This window comes from Primulina eburnea, chromosome 6 (assembly GCF_022965805.1).
Source record: "Primulina eburnea isolate SZY01 chromosome 6, ASM2296580v1, whole genome shotgun sequence".
NCBI classification, from domain to species: Eukaryota; Viridiplantae; Streptophyta; class Magnoliopsida; order Lamiales; family Gesneriaceae; genus Primulina; species Primulina eburnea.
Window position 1 is genome coordinate 32689543 of NC_133106.1, and position 25987 is coordinate 32715529.

The following is a 25987-nucleotide window of genomic DNA, read 5'->3' on the forward strand; positions in this document are numbered from 1 at the left end:
AAAGACTTTTAAAACTTCGATTGTTTAGATATTTGAAATAAAAGAAAAAAGAGAGTAAAAGCAGAAGTAATTTTTTTACAGTTAAAAAAATCTATAATTCTACACGAATACCAAATACGTAAATATATCACAATGCATCGACGATGCTCCACGTGACTTGAAACCAATACCATAGGTGCCAACCCAATGAATTAGAGTCACGTGACCAAAGGCGGCACGTGCTAACACGTTGCCGCGACCTAGACGGCAAAGTCCTTTTTGTATGCTTCCACGTGGCATTTTTTTGGTCAAGCTCAGCCATTCACATGCTTTACTGACATGCTCCCCCACCCTTAGCCACGTGCAATCCGGACCAGTTCGATTTATTTATTCTTTTGGTTTATGAGAGTTTTTCTAATTATATCTCGTTTTAAATTTGAAATTTTATTATCCGATAAATATATTTAACGATATAAATTTGCAAATTGCTAGGGTAATTGTTCAGAAAAATCATACGACGGTTGAAACACAAAAACTTGTGTGAAACGATATTACGGATCGTATTTTGTGATATAAATATCTTATTTTGATCATCCATTAAAAAAATATGTTAAAAATATTACTTTTTATTGTGAATATCGGTAAGGTTAACCCGTAGCACAGATAAAGATCCGTGAGATCGTTTCGCAAGATATCTACTCTTGTTGAAATTGATATTGCAATTAAGAATCCTATCACATTATTTTCTATTATACATAATAATAACCAACAAGTCTTTTTCAATAGTTTCTTTTCATAAAAAAAATTATATTTAAATAAACATAAGCTTTTATATATTTAGATGGATTAATGCAAGTAGCAACTGATGGTATCTTGTACGTGTGGATCTGCCGATATACACTCAACATGTTTGGCAACATCGCCGGCGATGTGCCTGATGTTACTCCTCCATCGATCGAGTCTAGCTGTAAATAACGTGCCCCGTAGTGGGACTGTCATGAAATGAGAATATATACACGCGGGGCATATGTAAAAGGGTGGAATTTTATAACGTGTAAAATCAGAGGTTTTTATAGTTAAATATATATATTTTATATGTTAATTTAAATTTATATACCAGCACGAGTATCGATAATATATAGTAACTTAAATTAATGAAATGGAAGAGTAACTATTCTTTTTCAAAACTCTGGATGAAGCTTGAAATTTTGTTCCAAATTTGAGATATGAAATGTGCTACAACAATTATGTCAATGTGTGTCAGAAAATATTAACGAGACACCAAAAAATTCTTATGTGGCACTAGGAAATATCGACTTATGTGACACCAAGACAACAATTCATAAACAAAAGTTAAACAAAAGTTAAACAAAAGCCAAAACACAATCTAACATACGTATATGATCAAAATACAGATTTGAATACTTGTAAGAACAAAAAAGAAAATAGACAAACTTACGTCGAAGACTATTTTGGCTATTGTCCCTTTAAATTAATTAGAAGAAATACAAAATCTATATTAGACTGTTTCTCAAGTATGTCGTCGCCATTAATTACTGTTGTAAATCAGCGAAAAAATACATAGGATTAATAATAAGCATTTTTTTTTTGGTCTATTCAAAAAAATATTTTGTCAACCAATCATGTTTTTACTGCTACCATTTAAAGTATTCCATTTTGCGGTATATATATATATATATATATATATATATATATATATATATATATTAGTAATATGCAAAAGTGTGAAATCTTGCCCTTATTTCGGTTTTTAAAAAAATAAAACAAAAATAGGCTCATTATCCTCGGTAAAACATTGCTATAATTGGACTAACAACTGATTTGAACATTTCAACCTTTTTGATCGATTCATTTGGGTGGTTAGATTGTCTTGGACATTTAACATCCTCAATTCCTACAATTTTGTGAAAATAAATAACAATGTGTCTTAATTTGTGTGTTTTCAAGTTACAAAATTGCCCCTAGATAAAAAAAACTATTAATATGGGAAATATATATATATACACACGCTAGGCATCGCAAATAGATATATTTCCAAATCCTAATGCTACTGTTGTTCGTGTACTTAATTGAATTGGTCAACTTCAAAATTTAATACATCGTTTTAAATATTATTATTCTCGAGTTAAAGGTGGACAAAGTTCGTGTTAAGGAAGTGACCAAGTGACTTGTGCTTATAAATAATATTGATCACATTATTATATGAAGCACGAATTTCCTTGCTCATTACAACATAGGAAATAGTACAAGAAAAGGTTAAAATAAACAAATTTATTATAAAAGTAATTATATAATCCCGGTTGCTTTTGAAATAATGAAATTTAATTTATTTTTCCATGCATAAATTTTCAGTCAATAAGAGTTTCGATATATGAATTCAAATACTTGTATTGGAGCAAATTAAAAGAATAGAAATAAAAGATAAAAATAAACACGAAGGGCACTATGATGATTTCACATCCACAATTATCAGAATAATATATTTTTCGACATTAATAATAATAAACATCTTAAGACTAGCAAATTCTCCATGCTCCTATAAAAGCCATAATAATTTCCTCGTCAAAATCCAAATTATTAGGTGTCCCTTTCTTAACGCAAATATAATAACACACACAAATAAATACTCCGTTTCCCTTCTTACCTTGTCTCCTTTTTTACACTCATATTCTGTGAAAATTTCGATGGAAACCCCAGAAATCTTCCAAACAGGTTACTATAACACCCATTTCACGCCCGAGAAACATCCCTCCGACGCTAAAAACAGCGACCAATTCGTCATTGAGGACCTTCTAGACATCCCGAATGATGAATATATGGTGGCGGGGGATGGTGGCGATGAGGCGGTTGTGACTGGAATGCCTACGGACTCCTCCGCACTTACGGCGGTGGATAACTCATGTAACTCCTCATTCTCCGGGGGGAGCACTGCCGAGCCTTTGCTTCACTCTGCCGACGTTGGCGGGGGCCGCGGCTTTTCTGATGGCCATTTTTCCAGTGAACTGTGCCTCCCGGTGCGGCGTTTGATTGAAAAATATGATGACTTGATTTGATTTGAAGAATTTGGATGATTCTTTATTTATTTTCTTCTTTTTTTTTGTTTTTGACATTTGTCGCATTTTTAATGCAGTATGATGATTTGGCTGAGCTTGAATGGCTATCGAATTTCTCGGAGGAATCATTCTCAAGCGAGGATTTGCAGAAGCTGCATCTCATACAAGGATTAAAAGCTCGAAATAACGAAGCTCCGGAGAGTACTCAACAATACAGATTCCAGCCTGACACTACCCGAACCTGCCCCGTTCTCCGGCCGGAAATGTCGGTCCCCGCGAAGGCGCGTAGCAAGCGTTCACGCGCCACCCCCGGAAACTGGGCATCGCGCATTCTCGCCGTGGCTCCGACCCCATCCTCCAACGTTCCCACCATGTCATCGTCATCTTCGTCCAACTTCGCCGCAGGCAGCAAAACAACGGTGGTAGAGAAGAAGGCGCCGGATAATTCCTCCGACGGTCGGAAGTGCCTCCATTGCGCCACCGACAAGACACCGCAATGGCGGACCGGGCCCATGGGACCAAAAACACTGTGCAATGCATGTGGGGTGAGGTACAAATCGGGTCGACTGGTACCCGAATACCGCCCCGCAGCAAGCCCGACATTTATGCTCACGAAGCACTCCAATTCACACCGCAAAGTTCTGGAGCTGAGAAGGCAGAAAGAGCAGCTGAGAAGTCAGCAGCAACACTTTCTGCATCACCATCATCAGAATATGATGTTTGACATATCCAACGGCGACGATTACTTGATTCATCAACACATCGGCCCTGATTTTCGACAGTTGATTTAGCTTTGGCATTGAGGTTAATTTTATTAGAGTAATTTCCTTTCTTATTTTTTGGGATTTTAGTTCCATCAATTTCAAGAACAAGCATAAACTATTGATTCCTAACTTATGGAATTTTGTAGCTTTTTTTCTAATATTATCATGATCAAGAAAACAAATCCGAAGTTTACCTTATTTTTTTGCCCAAATTCTTGAACTAATATTTAGTAATCAAATAATTTATGCTTTATTATAATGCATTATGACAGTTAGATCGATATTAACACTAAAATCAAATCATTATAGAAATGTAGTTAGGTATGCTGGAAATTAAATTTAAGAAAAATAAAACCCCATGTGGTATTTTCCTTTTTATATCAAACATAATATATTTATGATCAATATAATTTATTTATGATCTAAAAATAATACATTTTAGCTAGCTTGTGATACAATGGAAATGATAAATTTAATTAATTAAGTATTCGCGTTAATTAATTATTTATTTTTGTTGAATAATATATTACTTTATTTCAAATTGAAGTAAGTATGAATATAAAAATGTCGGTAGAAACGTTCTTTTTTGGCTTTAGGATAGACAAGAAAAGTCCAATTCAATGTATTTTGTGGACATTATGTTTGTATTGGTCTATACCGGCATGTAGGTACGTGCAGGACTGTCACTTTTTATGATTATTGATTTAACAATATTATAAATTTTTCCAGAAAAAATTTCCTAAGGCTTTTCTTAGTAAAACTACCATTAATCTCAAATTTATTGCATCATTTTATATACAAAATATTAATTTTTTTTGAGTTGGTTGAGAGATTTGTTACGATTGAGTCTAAAACCGGATGTCCATTCTAAATTTGGACATATAGATCGGAAACCCTTCGCCAACAATTTTTTAAAACTTTTATAAAAAAAAAAACTTTTATAATTTTTTTTATATAAATATTTGTTCAAACTGACTATTAAGATTTGTATAAATCGCCGGCCACATGGAATATGTAGTGTGACCCGTGTATAAATAATAATATATGGGCTATTTAGTTCAAGCACCGGATTAATAATATCCAAATAATTTATTTAAAAATTAATCGAACTATGTTTAGAATAGGTCTCTTGTGAGACAGTCTCACGAATCTGTATCTGTGAAACGAGTCAACGCTATCGATATTCACAATAAAAGGTAATGTTTTTAATGGATGACCCAAATAAGATATACGTCTTACAAAATACGTCTGTAAAACCGTCTCACGTAAATTTTTACTATATAGTTTATCATTTTTATCTTCAAATAAAATTCTTTATTTTGGCACTTTGGCTAACAAAGCTAAACGAGACGCTCAATTCTTTTCCTTTCGAACTTTTTCCAAGATCGATAAATTAATAATTATGCCATTTCCTTTTTTCTCAATTTTACACCTTTGATAAAGAAATAAATGGAGATTCCACGAGTTGACCACAACAAAAAATTCCAACGTATTATTTTTTATTTATTTATAGTCTTTAATATATATATATATATATATATATATATATATATATATATATATATATATATATATATACTGGAATATGAGGATTTATTTATTTAATATAATTAATTAAACATCTCATATAATGGATGAGTGATTAATTTAAGGTAATGCAACATAATATATATATATATAAGAAATAAAAATTTAATTTTTAATAGAATTGCCCTTTAATTTTGATATTTTCCCCTTTTTGTTGGTGAAATGGCACCACCTCTGGCGCTGATTCTTAACTTGGGAAACTCAACTTCTATACCATGGGGGCATGTACCAAGGATAGTTCTTGGCCTCTGGAGTACATGAATATGAGTGAAAATATATAATTTGTGGCGATTTATTTATCTTTTTCAAAAAAATACAGAGAATGTTCAGAGGAAGCGATATTGAATTTTATTTGTTTCAAATATATTTAATTGTACACATATAATAAACAATATATATATATATATATATATATATATATATATATATATATATATATAACGATAAAATCCACGACCACTACTTTTCGAGAGATACCGGGTAAACCCCGGACTAACGCAATAAACTGCAAAGCACACTACCCAAGTAAATGGTATTTGATAAATCTTGTGCGATAAACTCATTTGATAAAATGTTGGTACGAAAAATCAAACTCTCGACTATTGATTATTAATCAATTATGTATATATTTATTTATTATGCATATTTAATTACTTTGTTTTCTACATCTTCTTTAAAAAATCTTTAATTATTTGTTAAATATTATAAAGAGATTGTATTTATTTTTAATCTTTATTGGCACGGACTTCAAGTCCACCACCCGAATTTATTGGTCCTCGAGAAAGAGTCGATGCATTAAAAATACATATATCATAAAAATAAAAAGAGGAGACGTGCCTACTTCCATGCACACCATGTGATCGAATAATATTTTCAAATTTGTGCTACTTATTTTTCAACTCCCAGCTTTAAAATTGATTACGTGCCTTCTCTGATATATAATTAATTATTATTATTTTTGAGAGCATATAATAATTATTAATTAATGACTTAAAATTGGACCAAAATTTTGTATTCCCTTTTTTGCTTCACTAGCTCGATTATCAACTATATTATTTTCCGAACAATATTGAACAATTCATTCAATATATAATTTAGAGATCATAATTTATTCATGCATAATTCTTTTTTGTTTGAGAATGAAGATCGGGGCAGGGTAGAGCTTATATATATTTTTATTGTTTTTTAAAATTTAGATAGTAAATAAAATAAAACTTTTTAAGGATATTTTCAGGGAAAAAAAGCGATTAATGAATTATAAAAGTGGATTTTCATTAAATTTCATACGAATAAAGAAACCGCGTGACATTTTATTTTGGAGCAAAACATTTATATGTGTGCTATATATACATATTTAACATAGAGTAGGTCTCTTGTGAGACGGTCTTACGAATCTTTATATGTGAGAATGGTTAACCCTACAGATATTCACAATAAAAAGTAATATTATTAGCATAAAAAGTAATAATTTTTCATGGATGACCCAAATAAGAGATTCGTCTCACAGAATACGACTCGTGAGACCGTCTCACATAAATTTTTGCCTTTAACCATATCAATATAATTACTTTAAAAATATATTATTTAAGAAAACGTGTTGACACCAAGAAATAACAAAAATAAATGTGTATATGTGAATTATTAATCAGCATCAAACATATAATATTTTCTGAATATCTAAAAAATCAATTTTATAATTTAAAAAGAAATTAATAAAATGATAAATCAATGTATTATGTACTACTGCTGAGAGATCCTAGGCACCGCTGATCCATAGGTTGCCATATATTCTTAAATTAAGAATCTTAAGACTATGATATATAGTTTTACCGATTAATTAAAAAATAATGAATTTAAAATTTTATATACTCCATTCATGCCAAAAATATAAGTCTGTTTGTTAAGTAAGCAAATAATTGGAAAAAAAAAACTTATTTAAATCATTCAAAAAATGGTTGCATGTTTTTAAGACTTAGTTAATAAGAATATATTATAAGTTAAAAATAAGAAAAAAATCATTAAATATAGAAACTGAATTATATATTTAAAACCTTAAAATAAATAAAAATCCATATAATTGACACGGATGTAGTATTACATGACCCGACATTATTTGTCCTTAATCCCTAACAAAGTCTGTTAACTTAATGTTTTAATCTGCCGCCAGCACAGCATTTCTCTAAATAATTGAATTTAAATATATGTAATTAATTAATTAACCATAACATGCAGTTTTTTTATATATAGATAAATTCATTAATTGTCAGTAATCACATGCCTCTGTATAACTTTTCCTCTCTTCCACCTTAATAACCATTGGCATATATATATATATATATATATATATATATATATATATATATATATATATATATATACAAGAAAATGTAATTTTTTTGGCAAATAATATGTTAAACCAAGTTGAAGGAAGACCCACGTCTGCACGTGACGAGCACGTGTGTAACGCAACCCATGGGGACTCTTGTTTGCTTCATTAAGAAATTTATATTAATTAACTCTTAACCAGATTAATAATGATATACAGAAATTTTAATTTTTGCACGATGAGGATCTTTATATATATCTTCAACGTCACTCGATCGAAGTCTCTTTTTAGGAAAAGTCAAATCCCCGTGACCATGTTTAGTTTATTACATACCATCATCGGAGTACACACATTATGTGTTTGTAATTTGTTTTTTTATTACTATTTAGTTCGTTTTAATTCCCTTTTTTAAAAATTAGTTTGTGGAGAAGTTTCATAATTTACGATGGACTAAGAAATATATGTTATAATATTATATAATATGATAATTATAAAAATGAATAGAGATGGATAATTTAGCAATTTGTCGAGGGTTCCATTCCAATGTACCATTTGTTGTCGTTTTAGTAGCCTTTAGTTTAATGGTTCAAATATATGTGTATAAATTAAAAAAATGAGACAGAGAAGATTTTTTAATGGTCAAATGGTACCCGACTTAATCTTAATGGGCTCCCATTCCATGCATGGGGATATTATTTCCATGTTCATTGTAAAGAGTCTGTCTCCTATTGCCCACCACCTCTGTCATAAATTGCCCTTGAATACAATATATCTCTGTGTGTGCTTGTTACAAGATCCACATGACCTCTAAAAATATAAAAATGAAGTGCATTTTCTTTGTAAGAACGAAGCAATAAAGTCTTTCATACATAATGCATTTATTTGAATAGTTAAAAATAATTATATTTTACATGCATATTGTGGCACACAAGTATTACTTACTAGTAACATCGGCCTATGACCAGTCCACATGCTACGACTCAATCTTTGCATCAGACTTATGACAAAAACTTATGTGAGACGGTCTCACGGATCGTATTTTCTGAGACGGATCTCTTATTTGGGTCATCCATGAAAAAATATTATTTTTTATGCTATGAGTATTACTTTTTATTGTGAATATCAATATGATTGACCCGTCTCACAGATAAAGATTTGTGAGACCGTCTCGCAAAAAACCTACTCCAAAATTATTATTAGTATAATGAAAAGTGATAGCAAGATGTAATGGTTGTTTTTTAGCTTGTCTTTCATCTGAGTATGTTCAATATATTTGTATTTGTATTTATATTTTCTATTCATTAAATTTTATCCATTGGAAAAACTTAATAGCAAAACTTGATATCCACAACGCATGGCAGATTAGTAATGTGTTTTTACTATGGAAGCTGGAAAATTAAACGATACAGACACCTGGAAGAACTTGAAAATGTCAAATTATATTGCTGCAATATATTATTTATAAATAGAAGAGAAACTCAGTGAGCAAGTTCTTGGTTCCGTAGTTTAGGAAAGGAAAATTGGTTGTACATATTATCAAGAATTTGAAGCACGTCGCAATGAAACATAAGCATTGCCACATCGAATCACACCAGTTCTTCGACCTTTAAACATCTCATCACTTATCGCGGCACACAGAGACCTAGTTCTGAAATAAAGAAATCAACTCGTGAGCAATGAATTTACATGCCAAATGGATACCAGAACCGACTCTACTAGAGGCGAAAAATGAGACAACGATCACATAATGTAGCACTTTTGCAAGCATACAACAATCAAAATAAATTATAATACATGACTTGATGTAAAATCCCTATTATACACAAAACTACAAACCCAATTGGAAAAACCAAGCGCAGGGAAGATGACGGAGTCTAGGAGCCCAGGCACACTGTGTAAGTAAGTCGCACAAAAACATAATATCCATGTCAAAGATGCATTTGCACTACAGCATGAGCCTTCGAGGCATGCCTGAAGCATTCACTTCATGTTCTAGACACATGCTTCGTTAAAAGGACGTGTCTTTGATTTGACGACTATGGAAAAACCACAAAAAATGTCGATTATAAAAGTTACAATTCGCTGACATTGACAGAGACAATGAAAGCTCCATAGAAACAATATCGTGAACAAGATATCTGAAATCTGGTAGGCATACTAAATCCTACCAACATGTGGAATCAGTGAGGATAAGGAATTTCAAATGATGGGGCTAAAGATGCAATCGCGATGTCAAATCTAATAAATGACCATCATCAAGGACTACAGATCATATTCTGTTCTTTAACAACAATCAGCTCTTGCTTGTTATGCAAATGCCATAATAGTAGACGCGGAGGGCTTCAATCATCTGGATGGTAGCTATATATTTTTTCCATAGTAAAAAAATTAAAAAACAATCACATGAAGAGCTTAACGGCTGAGCATATCCAAGATCACTAACCTAGAGTATATATTACAGCCTCTATCAATAACAACAATCATCACTATGTAGAAGCCTCAATTGATCATCAATCTGAATTATCCATGAAAAAAATTGATTGTGGAATGTGGTCATCGATGTTCAAATCGTGTAGCATTCTGCAACCCAAAGCCAATATTCTGCTCTGGCTGATATTAAATCACTAACGTTTACCCAAAAAACTAAATGTAGGTTGAGAAGATAAGAGAGGAAACTGTTTCCTCAAAGTTTCATGAAAAGCTAGTTTGCAGCAGAGAAACTGAGAGAATCTCTGGTTTACAAAATCAAATAATATAATGAAGCAAAAGGCAGGGTGGGGATAGATGACAGATAATACAGCATTCAAAAAATCAATAAAAATTCAGGATCCAGTTCAAAAGAGGAGCTGACAAAAGGAGCAAACAAAAGTTGTTCCAGTTAAACAGCTGTTGGTTTTTCCTAATTCAATTGCATCATTTCATATGGATGGCCACTCAAGTACTCATAATACTGATTTTTTATCGCGGGAATGTTGTTTGATCCAAACGAACAAAAAAAATATGAGTTAAACCATCATGTACCACGCTACAACAAATATTATTAAATTTCGAACAACAACAACAATTTTTATGCATGGTACTTCATATAAAGTCACGCCTAAGTAACATGGAAAGCATGTGTATAACCGGCCCATGAAACTTGTACATATTTGTTCAATTTCAAACGGCTAACCTCCCCTAGCCTAGTCCATGCGTGCCTGCATATTGAAACTTCTTATTCTCTCATTGCCTTAAAACAATGGCACACTCATATTTTTTCATTACTGTGTAGGATAAAAATTTACATAGCAAAGTGTATTTAAATCAGTGACAGACACATTTAACTTCCGACCAATTATTAGAGATAACACAGCACTCTAACTTGTTTCTCCAACGCCTCTATTGGTCGAATAAGTTGCCTATGTAACTCATGGGTTAATTTTAGTGCACTTGTCATCAAATTATCTATGTAAGCAAATGAATCTTTCATCCCCCTAAAATTTCGATTTCAAGCAAAAATACAAAACTGAATTGAAACTCATGATGCCCCATCAGCCATTGCACTCTCCCGAAATTGCAAGTAACTCGGCTAAACTCCATGAAAATAATAGTACAACAAATTGAAAAGAAAGTTTAGCAGATTGCTATAGTTAGAGACATGGAAAATCATTTTAGATCTAAAATTTAGAGTATTCTTACAGAAACCTTGAAAAATCTATCAAACTCCAGGGTTGGCACAGCAGAGCATACCCTGAGACAACGACCTACAGCCCAAGGAATCGGCACCCAGGCAAGATGTCAGCCTAGCTGAGGAGACAGCTGAGTGGAGTGGCAACAGAGACTGTAGGGCTCCCAATTGCGACACTGGCCTGCGAGACAAAATATTTTAAGCCGCATTTGGATTTGAAAATTTTAGGTTACCATATGGACTTAAAATATATCATCTAAATCAATCATAGATGTTTGATAACAAAGAAAATCGAGATTTGGAAAATTCATCTTTTCAATCTAATATAATTTTTAGCACGTAATTCGATTGATTTTCAAATCTTTTCATTAGAAACACCGAACACCTTTATCAAATCCAAATCCACTGACCCAAAACACTGAGCTTTTAAAGTAATTTATCCGATATTTGATTTTAAAAAACGTAAAGACTTGCATTTATCATCCAAAAGCACACATCATGACCGGAGCTTTTTAGTGAAACCCATTTGCACATTCTGCATGAAATTTAGGAATGGCACATAAAAATCCAGCCTTGATCCAGAACTAAAATGAATAGGCAAACAGGGTACATAACTCAATTAGGGCTTACGGAAAAAACCTGGAGAAAAGTAACGGCTGGGGCCGCGGTGATTGAACGGGGAACGAAGGTCTGGTGCCGGGCTTTATAATGGTGGATTTGAGAAGGTTGATTGCAGGTCTTGAAATTGATCCGGAGCGGGAAGCCATTGTTATTGCGTAATGGGGCCTGGGGGAAGGAACGAAAAGGGTTTTGGAGGGGATTTTATCCAACTGAGGTGTGTACGTGGTGCTTTAAATAATCATACAAATTGTTTCAATTTAATTTGATTCAATAGTTTTAATATTTTTACACAACAATAATTCGTTTAACCGTAAAAATGTTTTTTATAGAATAATTGTCTGTTTTTAAAACTTTAATTTTTTCTATTAAAACGTAATAATCAAACAGTACCAGAGTTTAATAAATTATCTTTCACTCAGGGAGTGTTTGGTAGGGCCGTAGGGGTGATAAGGTGAGTTTATTTTTTTAACCAACCTTATTCCTCGTTTGGTACGCGTGATTATTTAACCAAGTCAATACGTTCTATGAATGATTATGTTATATTATGTGGGTTAAAATAATACATCCTCACTCCCTAAGATTATTTATCTAACTTTAATCCTTCATATTTTTCCAATTTTATCCTTCTTCTATATCAAAACTCACCACCACTTCCCGCCACGACCGTCGCCACCGACCGCCGACCGCCGCCACCGTCACCGACTGACCGTCGTCGCCGACTGCCGACCGATCGGTGCCGAGAACCAGCCGACGCCGGACCCCCGACCGTCGCCGCCGATCGATAACTTCCGTCTGGCCAGCAGCCGTCGACGTCGCGGACTGCTGGCCGCACCGACATTCCGGAACGTCGCCGCCGGAGTGGAAGAAAAAAAAAAAGAAAGGGCAATTTTGTCCTTTCATTAAAAAATTCAAAATTATCCTACACTTAAAAATCATACCAAACATAACACCGTATATTACATTTCTACAACAATCATTTTTTTTATCATTTACTTACTCATCATTAGTTTATTTTATCCTCCAAACCAAACGAAGCCTTAGATTCTTGGATTTCGAACTTGCGAAAATATACATGTATGATTCCATAAATTGGCTCTAATTTAGATGTGACAAAAATTTGTGTGAGACGGTCTTACAGATCGTATTTTGTGAGACATATCTCTTATTTGGTTCATCCATGAAAAAATATTAATTTTTATGCTAAGAGTAACACTTTTTATTGTGAATATAGATAGAGTTTACTCGTCTTATAGATAAAAATTCGTAAAATCGTATAACAAGAGAACTATTTTTTATATATTTGAATTAGGGCCCAAACATCTTCTACGAAATAGATGTACAATATTCGCACATTATACTTGTACATTAATTCATAGAATTCCTTAATACAGTTATAGCTGGCAAACTTTATTGCTACTCAACTTCCATTTCCAAGAAACAACTTACAAAAACTTGTGGGCTTCCTTCTCCAAATTTTTACTTCTCCTTTAATTATTATTATTATTTTTAAATTCACAATATGCGTGAATCGTGACATTAGAAATACTTGTTCATAGACACAAATCCAAGAAGAACTTTTTTTGTAATCAAACAATATAATTTTTAAGAAAATCAATTATTTATATATATATATATATATATATATTTTATATATATATATATTTTTTTTAAAAAAAACGCTTTTAGTCCGTTTACTTCTACAACTAAACCGATTTTAAAAATATTTTAAAATTAAAATTTATTGAAAAAATTTTCAAGAGTATGTTTGGTTGGAAAGTCAATATGCTAAAATAATTTTTTAAATGTTTTTATAAAAAAGTGTATTGTCTGGTTAAGAATTTATTTTAAAAAATTTAAATATAAGATGACCAAATACTCCACGTAGGTAAAGAGCCTAAGCAAGTAGTCACAGTTACACAATCCTTCACGTGTCCTTGGAAACTCTCCAAGGGATCTCCGCCACATTAATTTACCCAAAAAAGACAACTTTTCCCAACAATATTAGTAATAAAACAGTGTCCTCATTTGTCAAACTACCATAACCACTTTCCCTTCCAACAATGGAGTCCGTTGCATCAAGCTCTACTCCGCCGCCAAACCACCACCATGAGCGCCACCGCTTCAGCCATACTCAACCCTTATCCGACCGGATAACCCGAGCCCTCCACCACCGCCTCCGACTCCTCCATCGCTCTGACCCTCATTTCTTCATCCTCGGCGCCACGGGGAATGTTTACACCGTTAACATCTCCTCTACTCCTTCGTGCACCTGCCCTGATCGTGCTGTCCCCTGTAAACACATATTGTTCGTGTTTATTAGAGTACTCGGTGTGCCCCTCGACAACTCTTGCCTGTGGCGGCGAACGCTCCGGCCGTGTCAACTCCATCGACTGCTCGACATCCCCACCTCAGTAGAAGCCCTTGCCGGTGCAGCAGTCAGAGAGAGGTTTCACCAGATGTTTTCCAAGGAAAAGGGTGGTGGTTCACGGCCGCCCGTGGTGGTGGCAGACTGCGACGGAGCATGCCCGGTGTGTTTGGAGGAGATGAAGAGAGATACGAAGGTGGTGGCTTGTGGGACATGCAAGAATGTGATACATGAAGAGTGTTTCCTGGCGTGGAAGAAGAGCTGCGGACGAAGGTCCGCCACCTGCGTCCTCTGTCGTGCGCGGTGGCGGAACAACGGCGGCGATCAAGAAAAGTATCTGAATCTCTCTGCTTATGTTAATGAAGATGATTTGTCGGAGGAAAATGGACGATGCAATGATTAATTTAGCTAATTAATTAATTTTACAGTGCAATTAGTATTGTTTGGAGATAGATTTATTAATTCCATAATATCATTTAGGCTAATTATTTTGGTGGGCTAAGCAGCTTATCATCTAAATAAATTATTAAACAGAAAACTGTAAATGTGATGTTGAGCTTGACTTGGATCACGATCATGAAAGTTTGGGTGACCTTCGAGCTCCAAATTCACAATGACCTAATAATATATGCTTGAATATTCATTATTAATGGATTAATAAAGTAAGGTCTAAATTTGGTCCAATATGATTGTCTATATTATTAGTGATAACAACATGGCAAGTGTAGGTCGGATTTAATCAAATTCCAGACTCGCCTGCACAGGAAAATTAGGACCTGCCCACCCCACCCCACCCCACCCACCCCACACCACACCACACAGTCTCTTTTTTAAACATGCTGCCCTACCTCAAAACTCGACGGGTCCAACCTGAATTAGACCCGTGAACCGACTATACATTTAATTAAAAAATTTAAATAAATTAATAATATATATACATATATCTATATGTATATATTAATGAAATATATATTACATAGTATGTTTATGTTAATATTTATATATTATATAAAGTCGCGACCCGCCTAAACTCATAATTGAACCAGCTTATTCGAACTCATGTCGTAACCTTTTTGAACGTGTTTTAACCCAAACGGGCCGGGTTATATGTTACCAAATTTTAAATTGATCAATTATATTAGTCCTTTTTTTTCTTTCCAAAATTGATATTTTTTTCTACTTAAAATGGACCCGATGCTATGTCTAGTGTCGAATAATCACTTTTATGAAAAATTAGTATAATTGCAAAATAAATAACCAATTGCCAAAAGAGAAGTGCCTATTTCTTTTGGTGGTATTTTTTTAGGCAAAAACTTGTGTGAGATAGTATCACAGATAAAGATTCGTAAGACCGTCTCACGAGACATACTCATTTTTTTAATCTAGCCCCGGTTCCTGCAAGCAGCATGTAATCAAAATTAATTTGAATAAAACAACTTAGATTGATTGTTATTTAGATGATTATGTAAACTATATTTACAAACTAATTTCAAATAACATAATAATTATGTTAAACTATAAAATATTGGTTCAAAATTCAAAAAATAAATTATTTAATATTTTTATAGTATTTAATCGTTTAATACTACTTCATAACAATTTTAAATTAATTTACATTAAATCAATATTTTTTAATCATAAGATTCATTTGTATAACCAACCAGACATCCGATGTAATATTGTATAAAAAATAGAATATTTTTTTTAATCAATTTCAGTTACTAAAAAAGTTGACTTAAATCCGTCCCTTCAAAAATTAAGATGTAACCGATAATTTTTATATGAGACAATGGTACGTATTTAGAAAATAATTAATATTTATTATTATTTGGTCTGAAATTATTTATTTTAATGTGTTTTAGGTTTGATGATAAATATTCTCTTTTTCTCTTCTTTGAAAATTAGTTGATTATTTATTCTCCAAGCTCACGCTACCGTCTACAGCCCAATGATGGAGCAAACGGCAACTTCCGGCAATCTTTCCCGAAAAGTCATTTCAATTGCCGCCGGAGAAGCTCATACTCTCGCTCTTAGTGGTCAGTAAATGTGGGTTTTGTTCCTCTTTTTATTAGCTGAAAATCTGAAGTATCATAGATGAACTGGTACTGTGTATACTTGATTGAAATGGTGATGCGTGTATATGTACTTATCTAAGCGTATGGATACGCATCGATGTATGTACAGGTGATGGCAAACTCTATTCTTGGGGGAGAGGAACCTTTGGCCGGCTCGGAACTGGTTCAGAGGCCGATCAGCCATTTCCGGTCCTGGTCAAGTTTTTTGGTTCGGATGCTGATAGAGAAGAGAAGCTGAAGATTGTTGGGATTGCTGCTGGGGCTTATCACAGTCTTGCTCTTGCTGGTAGTGTTTTTTGTTTGTCAGTGTATAATATTGGGTTTTCTCGATGTTTTTTTTTGTGTTTGATTTATTGTTTCTTTGCTACGTTACATTTTGTCAGTTCATGATGCTTATTTTTCTTGAACATGGGCAGGGGTAGGAATTCAATTAAGAGGGGTTGAGTAGTTGTCTCGAGGAGGGCGAAGCTTTCGATTTTGGAGAACTATTCTAAAATTTTGAGTGATGTGAATTAGTGAACGTCAAGTGGAAGATGAAGGAACTAGGGTTTGATTTTGTTGAATTGTTTCTTGTTTTTATTAGAAAGATAACTGATAAGTATTTTTTTTTTTTGTAACAAAGATTTATATCTGAAACCTTTCTCGAAAAAGTTTCATCCTACATGATTCGTGTCGGCCTGTGAATTTTGATTCCAGCCAATGATGACACTATATCTTCAATCCATTTAGTTCCTAACAAATTAGTATTTTGCAGTTTCTGAGGGATGTATCTATATAAGATGTGTAGATTCCAATCTATGGATTATTGAAAATTTTGCAAAAGCTCTTTAGGGGAAGATTATGAAATTTATTCTCGTGTCGTTTTATTTCATCTTTTAATTGGAAAAAATGTTCATATACTGTTTAATATAAATTGGCTTTTTGTATGTCCATACTTTGGTTACCTTTCCGGGGAATAACAGTGCTTTGCATGTCAAAATGGTTTTGATGCTATTTTTAAGCCAAATGTTAAATGCCAATGCCGAGGACACGCAAAACAAGTGGAAATTGAAATGGCGTGTTCCATCAACAATCTTATGGTCTTTTTTTTCTTTCTTTGTTTGACGGCAGATGATGGATCGGTTTGGGGATGGGGTTACAATATTTGTATCCTTTTAACACATGCTCTGAACTTGAATATCCTAGATGCTATCTCTGTTCATAGTGAAAGTAATGCAGTTTTGCAAACTTTCTTCCAAGATATTAAGTAAACCTTGACCCTTTCCTGGATGGCCAAATCGGTGGTACCGGAGAAAATAGTTTGGTGCCTTGCTTGTTGGAAGGTTTCCTTGGGCTGGGACCTCCAGGTTCTGCTACCAAAGATTACGAAATGCAGAATGGAAAACCTCTAAAAGTACAAGCTGAATTTTGTTTAGATGTTTTATCACGATTTTCAGTATCAACTTAGATATTGCTTCGCTTGCAATTTCAGATTTCTTATGTGAAAGCTGGAGGAATGATGTCAATGGCAATTGATAGTCTGGGATCATTGTGGATGTGGGGCAATTTCCCGCATCCCTTGCAAAGTCAGTCTGTTGAAGGACAAATAGCACTTGTCAGCAGTGCTGCTCCAGTTCCCATCTGGAATTTCCATGGCCACACTGTTGTTAAAGTGGCATGTGGAAACGAACATGTTGTGGCATTAGTGAGTGCTGGAGAAACATACGAAGGTAATGATCTTATATGTTACTCTTGGGGTGGCAACAATCATGGCCAGTTAGGTCTAGGAGATAATGAAAGCAGGTTGAGTCCCGAGGTTATAGAAGCTTTTAACTTGGGGTCTCCATGGTCGGTGTACGAGATATCTTGTGGTGCGTACCACACAGCTTTATTAGCTCTGAGCAAGGGATCGAGCGACATTTTAGAAAGTGTTTGCTTCACATTCGGATTAGGTGATAACGGGCAGCTTGGGCATGGAACAACACAAAGTTTGCTGTCCCCTGAACTTGTACGTGGATTGCCTCAGAACACCTTCCTAACTTCCGTGGACTGCGGATTATTTCACACGTGTGTGGTCTCGTCTGCTGGTGATGTATGGTCCTGGGGGATGGAGAAGGGCCTTGGCCTATGCCCGGATGCGCGATTTACGGGGACTGATTCCGGGGATGCTAGTTCTCCATTACTGATTCCTTGTAGTGGGATGTACAGCCCCAGATTTCAAGAACCTTTGCAAGTCGCATGTGGGGCAGCTCATACTGTACTTGTCGCAGATTCTGGTTATAAAATCTGGTCGTGGGGTAGGGGCCGGAGTGGAGTCCTTGGAAACGGAAAGATGATTGATTGCTACGCACCAACAATTTCACTGTGGCCAACTCTTGTTGAAGATTTCAAGGAACAGGACTCCAACAATGCAAGGCCAAATGAACATAACAGAGAGAAGAATCCCGAACATAATGTGGAAATGGAGAAAAGGCTATCTGCGGCAATGGAGGAGATGGCAGTTCTTCGATCAAAACTTTCTGTGATGGAAAGATACGCTAGCATACTTCATGGATCGATTTTTGGGAAGCCTTTCCAAGAACAAGAAATCCCGCCCTCGATACAAAGCTCGGGTGCGTTTGACATCGCAAAAGAGTGGGACAATATGCTGGAGAGTTCAGATCAGGGCAAGCTCCTCCGTTTAGAGATGTTTTACAACGACATGCTTGCCAGTGTAAAAGATAAGCTGTTGAAGAGAAGGATACAAGACATTGTAAAAGAGTGTCTAAAATCGACTGCTGCCAGATCTACTGGGTAAATATGGTCTGTTTCAGTCGACCATGCGCATTTCACCCCTGAGTTGGAGGCCATGGCTACCCAAATATGATTTGTAGACATGTTCAGGGCCGGTTTAACAGCTTTGTAAGAACCATCGATCATGTGTCACATATATTGTATCAGTGCCTATAGACAATAAAGCTTGCAATCTCTTGCATGTATCATGGTTTCTCAGTCATTTACTTCCGATTTAGAGAGACTGAAATAAATAAATAAAAAAGAGAATATTTGGCGGCAAATTTCATTGTGGGATTCTGTTGAACTTTTGATTAAGGATGTTCCAAGTATCATGTGTTGAAGTGAGTTCTGTTATATATGGTTGTCGAGTGATTTTATATTAGGTTTCAATTTCACATTTTTTACATAAGTATATTATAAATTAAAATACTCATTTTTTTACAAAAGTAAAAAGATTTACATACTATGGTCCTATTTAAAAGTTTTAAAATTTTATTTTGATAAAAACATATTTAAATGAAAATGTCATTAGTCTCCACTCTCCATGCTCAACCAGCCTTTTAAATGCAATTAATTTAACGACCGAGTTTTCCAAGTTTTTAAATTTTGACAGAAGTTTAAATAGGAAAAAACTAGCAAACACGCTTTTGCTGGATCGACTCTGCTTGTCGCAGAAACATTAGTCTCTATTGTCAGTAAAAGCCCTTCTAAAACCTAGAACGACACTACGGCGAAATGCCGGGAATGATGTCGGATTCAGATAATTCCGACGCTCTCGCCATTGTTCCACGCTCCCCCGATGCATCAGCCCCCCGAGTGTACACTATTCGGAACCATGGCCTTAGTGCCCCGGTTGCGCGAGTCTCCATCTCCTGGGCTCGTGGTAACACGCTCCGTGTTTCCCTGTTACAGTCCGACGCAGTTAATGACCAGAGACCCGGTGGACAAGTGGTGGAGGTGAAACTAACGAGCTTGGAGGGAGGAGAAATCTCCGGTGCGCAATGGAGGAAAATTGCTTATGGCTCGGTCGCACCATTCTCGCTTCTTCAGAGCAGGAAAAATTCTGTTGACGCATCCCGTTACAAGAAAGATTGGTAATTTATTCGAACTTATCTTTTGTTTACTTAACTGAAACTATGTTGGATGGGCATTTGAAAATTGTCGGAAGTTGGAGCAAAAATCCTCGCAAATGAGATGATAGAGCGATTAAAGCTAACAATTTTCAGGAGGCTCGCGGGTTACATTTGTTTGTTTCCTTGTTTTTTTAGTTCTTGTCTTTATTCAACAGGTGGGAACATGTAATGGAGTACAGCAAGGAAATAAGTTCTCTTCTTGGTAATTCCAATTCATCTCCTACTCCGAAAATTGAAGACCCAAAAGTAATTTTGAAGGTAAATCTTGGTTTCTGGATGGATTTTTTTGTTTCTTTGCTGGCTTAATACTGTAATATTAATATTGCTTAATCTACTTGTGATCACACAAAAAAAATCAGAAAGTTGAGGAACCAATCTCTTTGAGAGCAGCGTGGGAGCTGATGGAGATATTTTACGTAGACAAACAAGCTCAGACTTGGCTCCCTGAACGGCTTCTTGATTGGTTGGCTGTATGAAATTTTCAATTATCTACCTGTGTCCCCAGTGTCTCTGCTTTCTTGTACTCAGTACATAATGATTGGTTTTCTTTGGCAGGACTATGATTGTCTGTTATCTGGAATACAAGCAACAGTTCATTCGAAACTTGTAGCTTTCCAAAAAGAGCTTGTAGCTATACAGGTCTTTATATGGCACTTTCATCTTTTATTTGTAGTTAGAGTCCATAGTTTGTGGCTACAGTTCATATTTGACCTATCTGTGGGATTGCTTCATTGTCTCTCATAGTTTGATTCAGGATATATATAATCATAATCCAATGCTGGAAATGTATATTTTGGCACAAAATTTCCGAGTGACTGTTATTTCCCATGAAGCAGTTTATTAACATTAATTTACATAAAATTGCACATCGACTTTAATTTATTTGGCGATGCTTGATATCATCTTTTAAGTTTGTAAAATTTATGTTTAACACCAGAACACATTTTCTTTTTATTGTATTTTGGATGTGAACATTGTTGTCTTATTTTCTAATGATGTGTCAACTCCTGATAATTTATTTGGCGATGCTTGATATCATCTTTCAAGTTAGTAAAATTTATGTTTAACACCAGATATACATTTTCTTTTAATTGTATTTTGGATGTGAACATTGGTGTTTTATTTTCTAATGATGTGCCAACTCCTGTTTTTTTTTTTTTTTTTCTGTTTATTAGTCAATAATTTTTAATAAATTATATAACAGGTTCTTTTATACATGTATTTTCTCCTATTTTCTCCCCAGGCAGTTGAGAATGATCCTGAGTATTGGGAAGCTATATCCTCAGCCTTAGCAGTCGGCTGGCTTGATGTTGTTGTATGCTCTTTTCTATGATTTTATCTGTTTGTATTTTTATGTGTGTTGCATTCTATATTGAATTCACTGATTGCAGGTTAAATTATTGCGCATGCATGGATCTTATCTGTTCGATCAGCTAGGTGGCCGTGAGGTCAGTCTAGACGTTAATGAGTAAAATGGATTACCTTATTACTGTTTCTTCTTTGTTGGTCTGATGTCATAGCGACACTTTGAATGCTTTAAGAAGCATAATTTACCATTTTCATATCGAAATGAAATAATGACTCCTATAATGATTAAGGAAAATCTATTTAATTTTTCTCTTGTTGTCTGTTTGTTAATTATTGGCCTTTAACCATTGATGAAAATATGTATGCGAATCTCTTACATCTATCTTGAACAGATAGAAAATGGACTTGTAGAAGCTGTTGCTGTTCTTATATCTCAGATGCCACGCTTGCGGCCTGATGTATCAGCCAAAAAATTGGGCGAGTGCTACAATACCAAATCAGAGTTCATGAAGGTAATATGGAGTCCTAGTGACATTTTGATCGAGGACCATAAACTATGCTGTTCTTGATAAATTTAATCTGTCAGGCATGGGAAAAATGGCGAGCTCAAATTACGAAATTGGATTGTAGTGCATTCTGGCTTCAATGTGATCACGAGCAGACTAGAGATGGGCTTAAAAATATGCTTCAAATCATGTTGGGAAATGCTAGCATTCTCTCCAATGTGACATACCACTGGATAGAACTTTACATATCTCACTTTCTCTACATCAGACCATTTACAGTGGTATGACGATTATGATCCTTCCTTAGAAAGTTTATCTTTCTTGATAAGTATAACAGCACAGATTTTCATTGCTGGAGAGTGGAAATTGGAGGGTAAGAGGAAGTAGAGAATTCGAGATAAACTTTCATTTTGTCTGGGTGTTCAGAACATTTGCCCTGTTTGCAGGGTTTAGAAAACATGTCTAGCCTTGCTCAGAAATGCATGCAATTGAAACCAGTTTCCAATCGTCATAAGTTGATGGGACTCATAATTGGAATTCTAGAAGAAAATACAGAAGTAAGAAATATGAGTTATTGACTGCAGCATCTTTTTATTGCTGGCTTCTCGCCTAGCTGGGAATGACTAGTTTAATGATTCAGGTTATTCTTGCTGAATGCTCAAGATCATTTGGTCCCTGGTAAGAGATGTACCTTTTCTAGGTTCTAATTGTGGTTCAATTGTTTTTTGCTGTGAGAATTTTTAGGATAACACGTCTTTCTGTATTTGTGACTTGATGGTTGTTGTGATTGTTTTCTTGATGTGTGGATGGATTTTATTTGTATTATGCTATTTGGTGAGTAATTAATAAGATCATGGTTCTGGTATTGGCATCCAGCATTTGAGAATTTGTTACATATGTAATACAATCTTGTGTTTTTTACCCATAGGATGATAACCCATGCTATAGAGCTGCTGACAGCTGGAAGTACACAAGCAGAAATACTAATGCGCGAACAACAGCCTAAACTTGGAGGAATTTGTATGGAAGAGCTACATCGACTCACTTATTCCCAAATTCTATCTTCTCATGCCTTGACATGGAACGTAAGTAGCCACTGCCCGATTTTACTTTTGAATTAACATTTGTGTCTTCTCATCTTATATATTTCATTTAAATGTGAAATTCTGTCCTTGTTGGTCAAGCTCACATTTAGTTAATTTATCATTTTTTGCAAACATTAAACTAAATTTTTTAATTGAATATTGATGGAAGAAATCTTCTTTGAATATGTTTTCATTTTTTTCCGTTCCGCCTTGGTCTGTTTTCACAGGTGAATTTTTTTTATTCTGGTCAGTTACAATTTAACCGTATGTTTTCCTGCAATATCGAATCGTTATCTTGATCCTGCAGATCGCTCCTATATATTTGACATCATGCATGAAGCAAGGACAGGGTTTGTTGGAGAATTTATTATACAAACAGCCTGTGCAACACCATCAAGTGTTGCTAAAGGTGATCGAACTACCTTTCATTTGATTCACGATTGTCTATGTTTCCTGTCAGCATTCATCAGTTCACATTGATTGTTTTGAGTTGACAAACTCTAGGCGTACTTTTGTGATTCCTAGCAAACCTATTTTTTTCTGTTTCATACAGAGTTTAGAAATCTGCCGTCTCAACGGAGTTGATCTTGTTGGTAACAATTTGATGAAGGTATGTCTTGGAGCCAATCTCTTGTAAAATATTGCTGCAAATTTCCAGTGTTTTCATGAATCTTGTATAGGTAATGAATGCATGAATAGTTACTAGTTTCAATCCACATCTGATTATGCAGATTGCCGGAGTTCATTACTGGAATCATGGCAAGAAAGGTTCTGCCGTGTTCTGGCTTCAGCAAGCTCGAGACGAACTTCGCTTAAACAGAATAGCCAAGCACTTGTTTGATTTTGTTGGAAAATCTGTCTCTGATGAAAGTTTCAAGGTAGTTGTCACTTGAAAATGATGCTATATTTTAATAATTGATATGGGTTCACCAGCTCTTCGGTATGTTGAAAACTGAAAATAATTCATAAACGAAGTGCATAATGTTTGATACTGTGATAGAATTTGCCAAGATGAAGGTAAGCTTTCACAGAAACACCGTGTTTGTGTGCTGTATCTGGTTTTCAGTTCCTTGGTACTTTTTAGTAGACTGAGTGTTCGGCGGTGCATTCTTGTTGGAGCCAAGCTAGTTTAGTTACTGCTAGGATGGTAGCATGTTTACCTGAGTATTATCCATAGTAATTACTGCTGTACAGCTGTCTTAATTTATGAATTATGAGTTCTATTGAGTATTAAAATTTGAAAAGTTCCTGTTAAATTAGCAACTCAAGTAATATTAGGCGATTCAGCATGTAAATACTTATGTGAAGTTATTTGAACATTGTCCCCGTCTTGTTGCAGCAATGGGAAGGAATGCTTGAGCTGCTGGACTCTGAATCAAGAACCACCGGAGGTCTCGAGTTTCTGAAAAAGTATGTTCTCATTGTATATTCTATCGTTCTAATAGCAGAAATAAATTTTGTACCATGTCATTATGCTATTCCTCTATTTTCGGCGTGTTTTAAAATTCTGCAGGTATAGAGACTTCAGAAAATCTCTTCAACAAGTTTCGGAGGGAATCACAACTGATGCTGCTTGGAAATCTGCTGAAACGCTTATATCAGTATGTCTCATGCATTTCTATTGTGGCATTTATTGCAGGGCTTATCTTACCTCATTCTTGGGACGTTTACTTTCTTTCATTTCTATTCTTTGTGGTGCGTTCCTCTACTAAATGAAGAGTTTGTTGCTTCTAAGATATATTTGATGATTCCCATCTTACAACTTTTCCAGCTCATGAAGAACCCTTCTACACCTCAGCAATTTTGGCTCTCTCTCTTGTTTGACTCTGTAAGCCAGTAGTTTGTTGAAATCTAGTAGTTCTTTCTTTTCCCTTTTTTTGTTACATAGTAGTTCTGATCGTCTATACCAGGTAGAATATAGTGTGTTAATCGACTAGGATTTCCTTCTCGTCTAGGAGTTTCTGACATGTTTATACAATACTCACTTTCGTGGCATCATGCGCAGTTGAAATTATTGAACTGGAAGGATCGACCCTTGCTCAATGTATCGCAGACCAATCTTTTATTGAATAAACTTCAAGAGCTGTCATTGGCAAGATTAAGACCAGATTTCATCGATTCTGGCTTGCCGCCAGAGGCCTTGAAATCTGTCAGACTCGCTCTAGCCTCTAATTTAGGGCGTGCCATCCTCCATGAGTAATTTGCCGAGGTTATATTATTTTGTTCGCCTTTATAAATGTAAGTCATATTATCTTTAGATGGATGAATCCTTTTAAGAAAATTTTTATTTTTTAATTTTGAAATCTGACTATGTTTCTATATGTTGAAAAAGGAATTGATAAAGAACAATATTTGTGTTGGGAAATTTGCTTAGTTTCTCAAGTGGAGCGTCTAAATCGTGTAATGTGCTAAGGTTCGTTTGGAGAGATTTATGTTATTTCACAACATAAATAAACTTATTTAATTCTGCTTGAATAATTTGGTGTATTAGGGATTATTCCTTCCTACCCCTGCAGGCTTCTTGCACCACGCTTCATGTTCTTGATCAGCAAAATTTGACAGTGCTTTGAATGGTTGTAAAAACTTTAGGGGGAAAGTAGAGAGAGTGTTCGATTCTTTTACAATCAACAACCCGACAAACTAATTTATTTCTCTAACATAAATCAGTATTTGGAATTGCTGAGGCAATAAATCGAGTATTTAATTTTTCTAAATATTTCATGTATTATTTGTTATATAGAAA

General features: G+C 34.7%; 5 protein-coding genes across 8 annotated transcripts; 4 read left to right on the plus strand and 1 right to left on the minus strand.

Annotated features, from left to right (window-relative positions):
* Positions 1-2592: 2592 nt before the first annotated feature.
* On the plus strand, positions 2593-3950 carry LOC140833499 (GATA transcription factor 9). Its single transcript, XM_073197838.1, has 2 exons — positions 2593-3014; positions 3131-3950. Exons 1-2 carry the CDS (start codon positions 2685-2687, stop codon positions 3842-3844), a joined length of 1044 nt encoding a protein of 347 aa, XP_073053939.1. The 5' UTR covers positions 2593-2684; the 3' UTR covers positions 3845-3950.
* Positions 3951-9149: 5199 nt separating this feature from the next.
* Positions 9150-12212, minus strand: LOC140834393 (protein NONRESPONDING TO OXYLIPINS 2, mitochondrial). Of its 3 annotated transcripts, none has more exons than XM_073199242.1 (3): positions 12037-12212; positions 11409-11578; positions 9150-9378 (listed from the first exon to the last, which is right to left on the minus strand). In XM_073199242.1, the coding sequence occupies exons 1-2, from the start codon at positions 12162-12164 to the stop codon at positions 11428-11430; spliced, it is 279 nt and encodes a 92-aa protein (XP_073055343.1). In that variant the 5' UTR covers positions 12165-12212; the 3' UTR covers positions 9150-9378; positions 11409-11427. The 3 variants fall into 3 exon arrangements, with proteins under 3 accessions (XP_073055343.1, XP_073055344.1, XP_073055342.1); XM_073199243.1 differs by having other exon boundaries at positions 11460-11578; positions 12037-12211; XM_073199241.1 differs by having other exon boundaries at positions 11415-11578; positions 12037-12211.
* A 1810-nt stretch (positions 12213-14022) lies between these two features.
* On the plus strand, positions 14023-14992 carry LOC140833500 (uncharacterized). The gene has a single exon (XM_073197839.1). The coding sequence runs from the start codon at positions 14079-14081 to the stop codon at positions 14784-14786; it is 708 nt and encodes a 235-aa protein (XP_073053940.1). The 5' UTR covers positions 14023-14078; the 3' UTR covers positions 14787-14992.
* A 1269-nt stretch (positions 14993-16261) lies between these two features.
* On the plus strand, positions 16262-19454 carry LOC140834394 (ultraviolet-B receptor UVR8). 2 transcript variants are annotated; one of them, XM_073199245.1, is made up of 5 exons: positions 16262-16419; positions 16568-16744; positions 17569-17604; positions 17727-17851; positions 17930-19454. In XM_073199245.1, exons 1-5 carry the CDS (start codon positions 16332-16334, stop codon positions 19232-19234), a joined length of 1731 nt encoding a protein of 576 aa, XP_073055346.1. In that variant the 5' UTR covers positions 16262-16331; the 3' UTR covers positions 19235-19454. The 2 variants fall into 2 exon arrangements, with proteins under 2 accessions (XP_073055346.1, XP_073055345.1); XM_073199244.1 differs by lacking the exons at positions 16262-16419; positions 17569-17604 and having other exon boundaries at positions 16626-16744; positions 17698-17851.
* A 390-nt stretch (positions 19455-19844) lies between these two features.
* LOC140834395 (nuclear pore complex protein NUP85) lies at positions 19845-25626 on the plus strand. The gene is made up of 18 exons (XM_073199246.1): positions 19845-20306; positions 20501-20603; positions 20705-20815; positions 20901-20984; positions 21589-21660; positions 21737-21793; positions 22046-22165; positions 22240-22440; positions 22606-22716; positions 22800-22837; positions 23088-23244; positions 23552-23653; positions 23798-23854; positions 23976-24122; positions 24584-24654; positions 24758-24845; positions 25016-25072; positions 25250-25626. The coding sequence occupies exons 1-18, from the start codon at positions 19948-19950 to the stop codon at positions 25442-25444; spliced, it is 2130 nt and encodes a 709-aa protein (XP_073055347.1). The 5' UTR covers positions 19845-19947; the 3' UTR covers positions 25445-25626.
* The last annotated feature ends 361 nt before the right edge of the window (positions 25627-25987 follow it).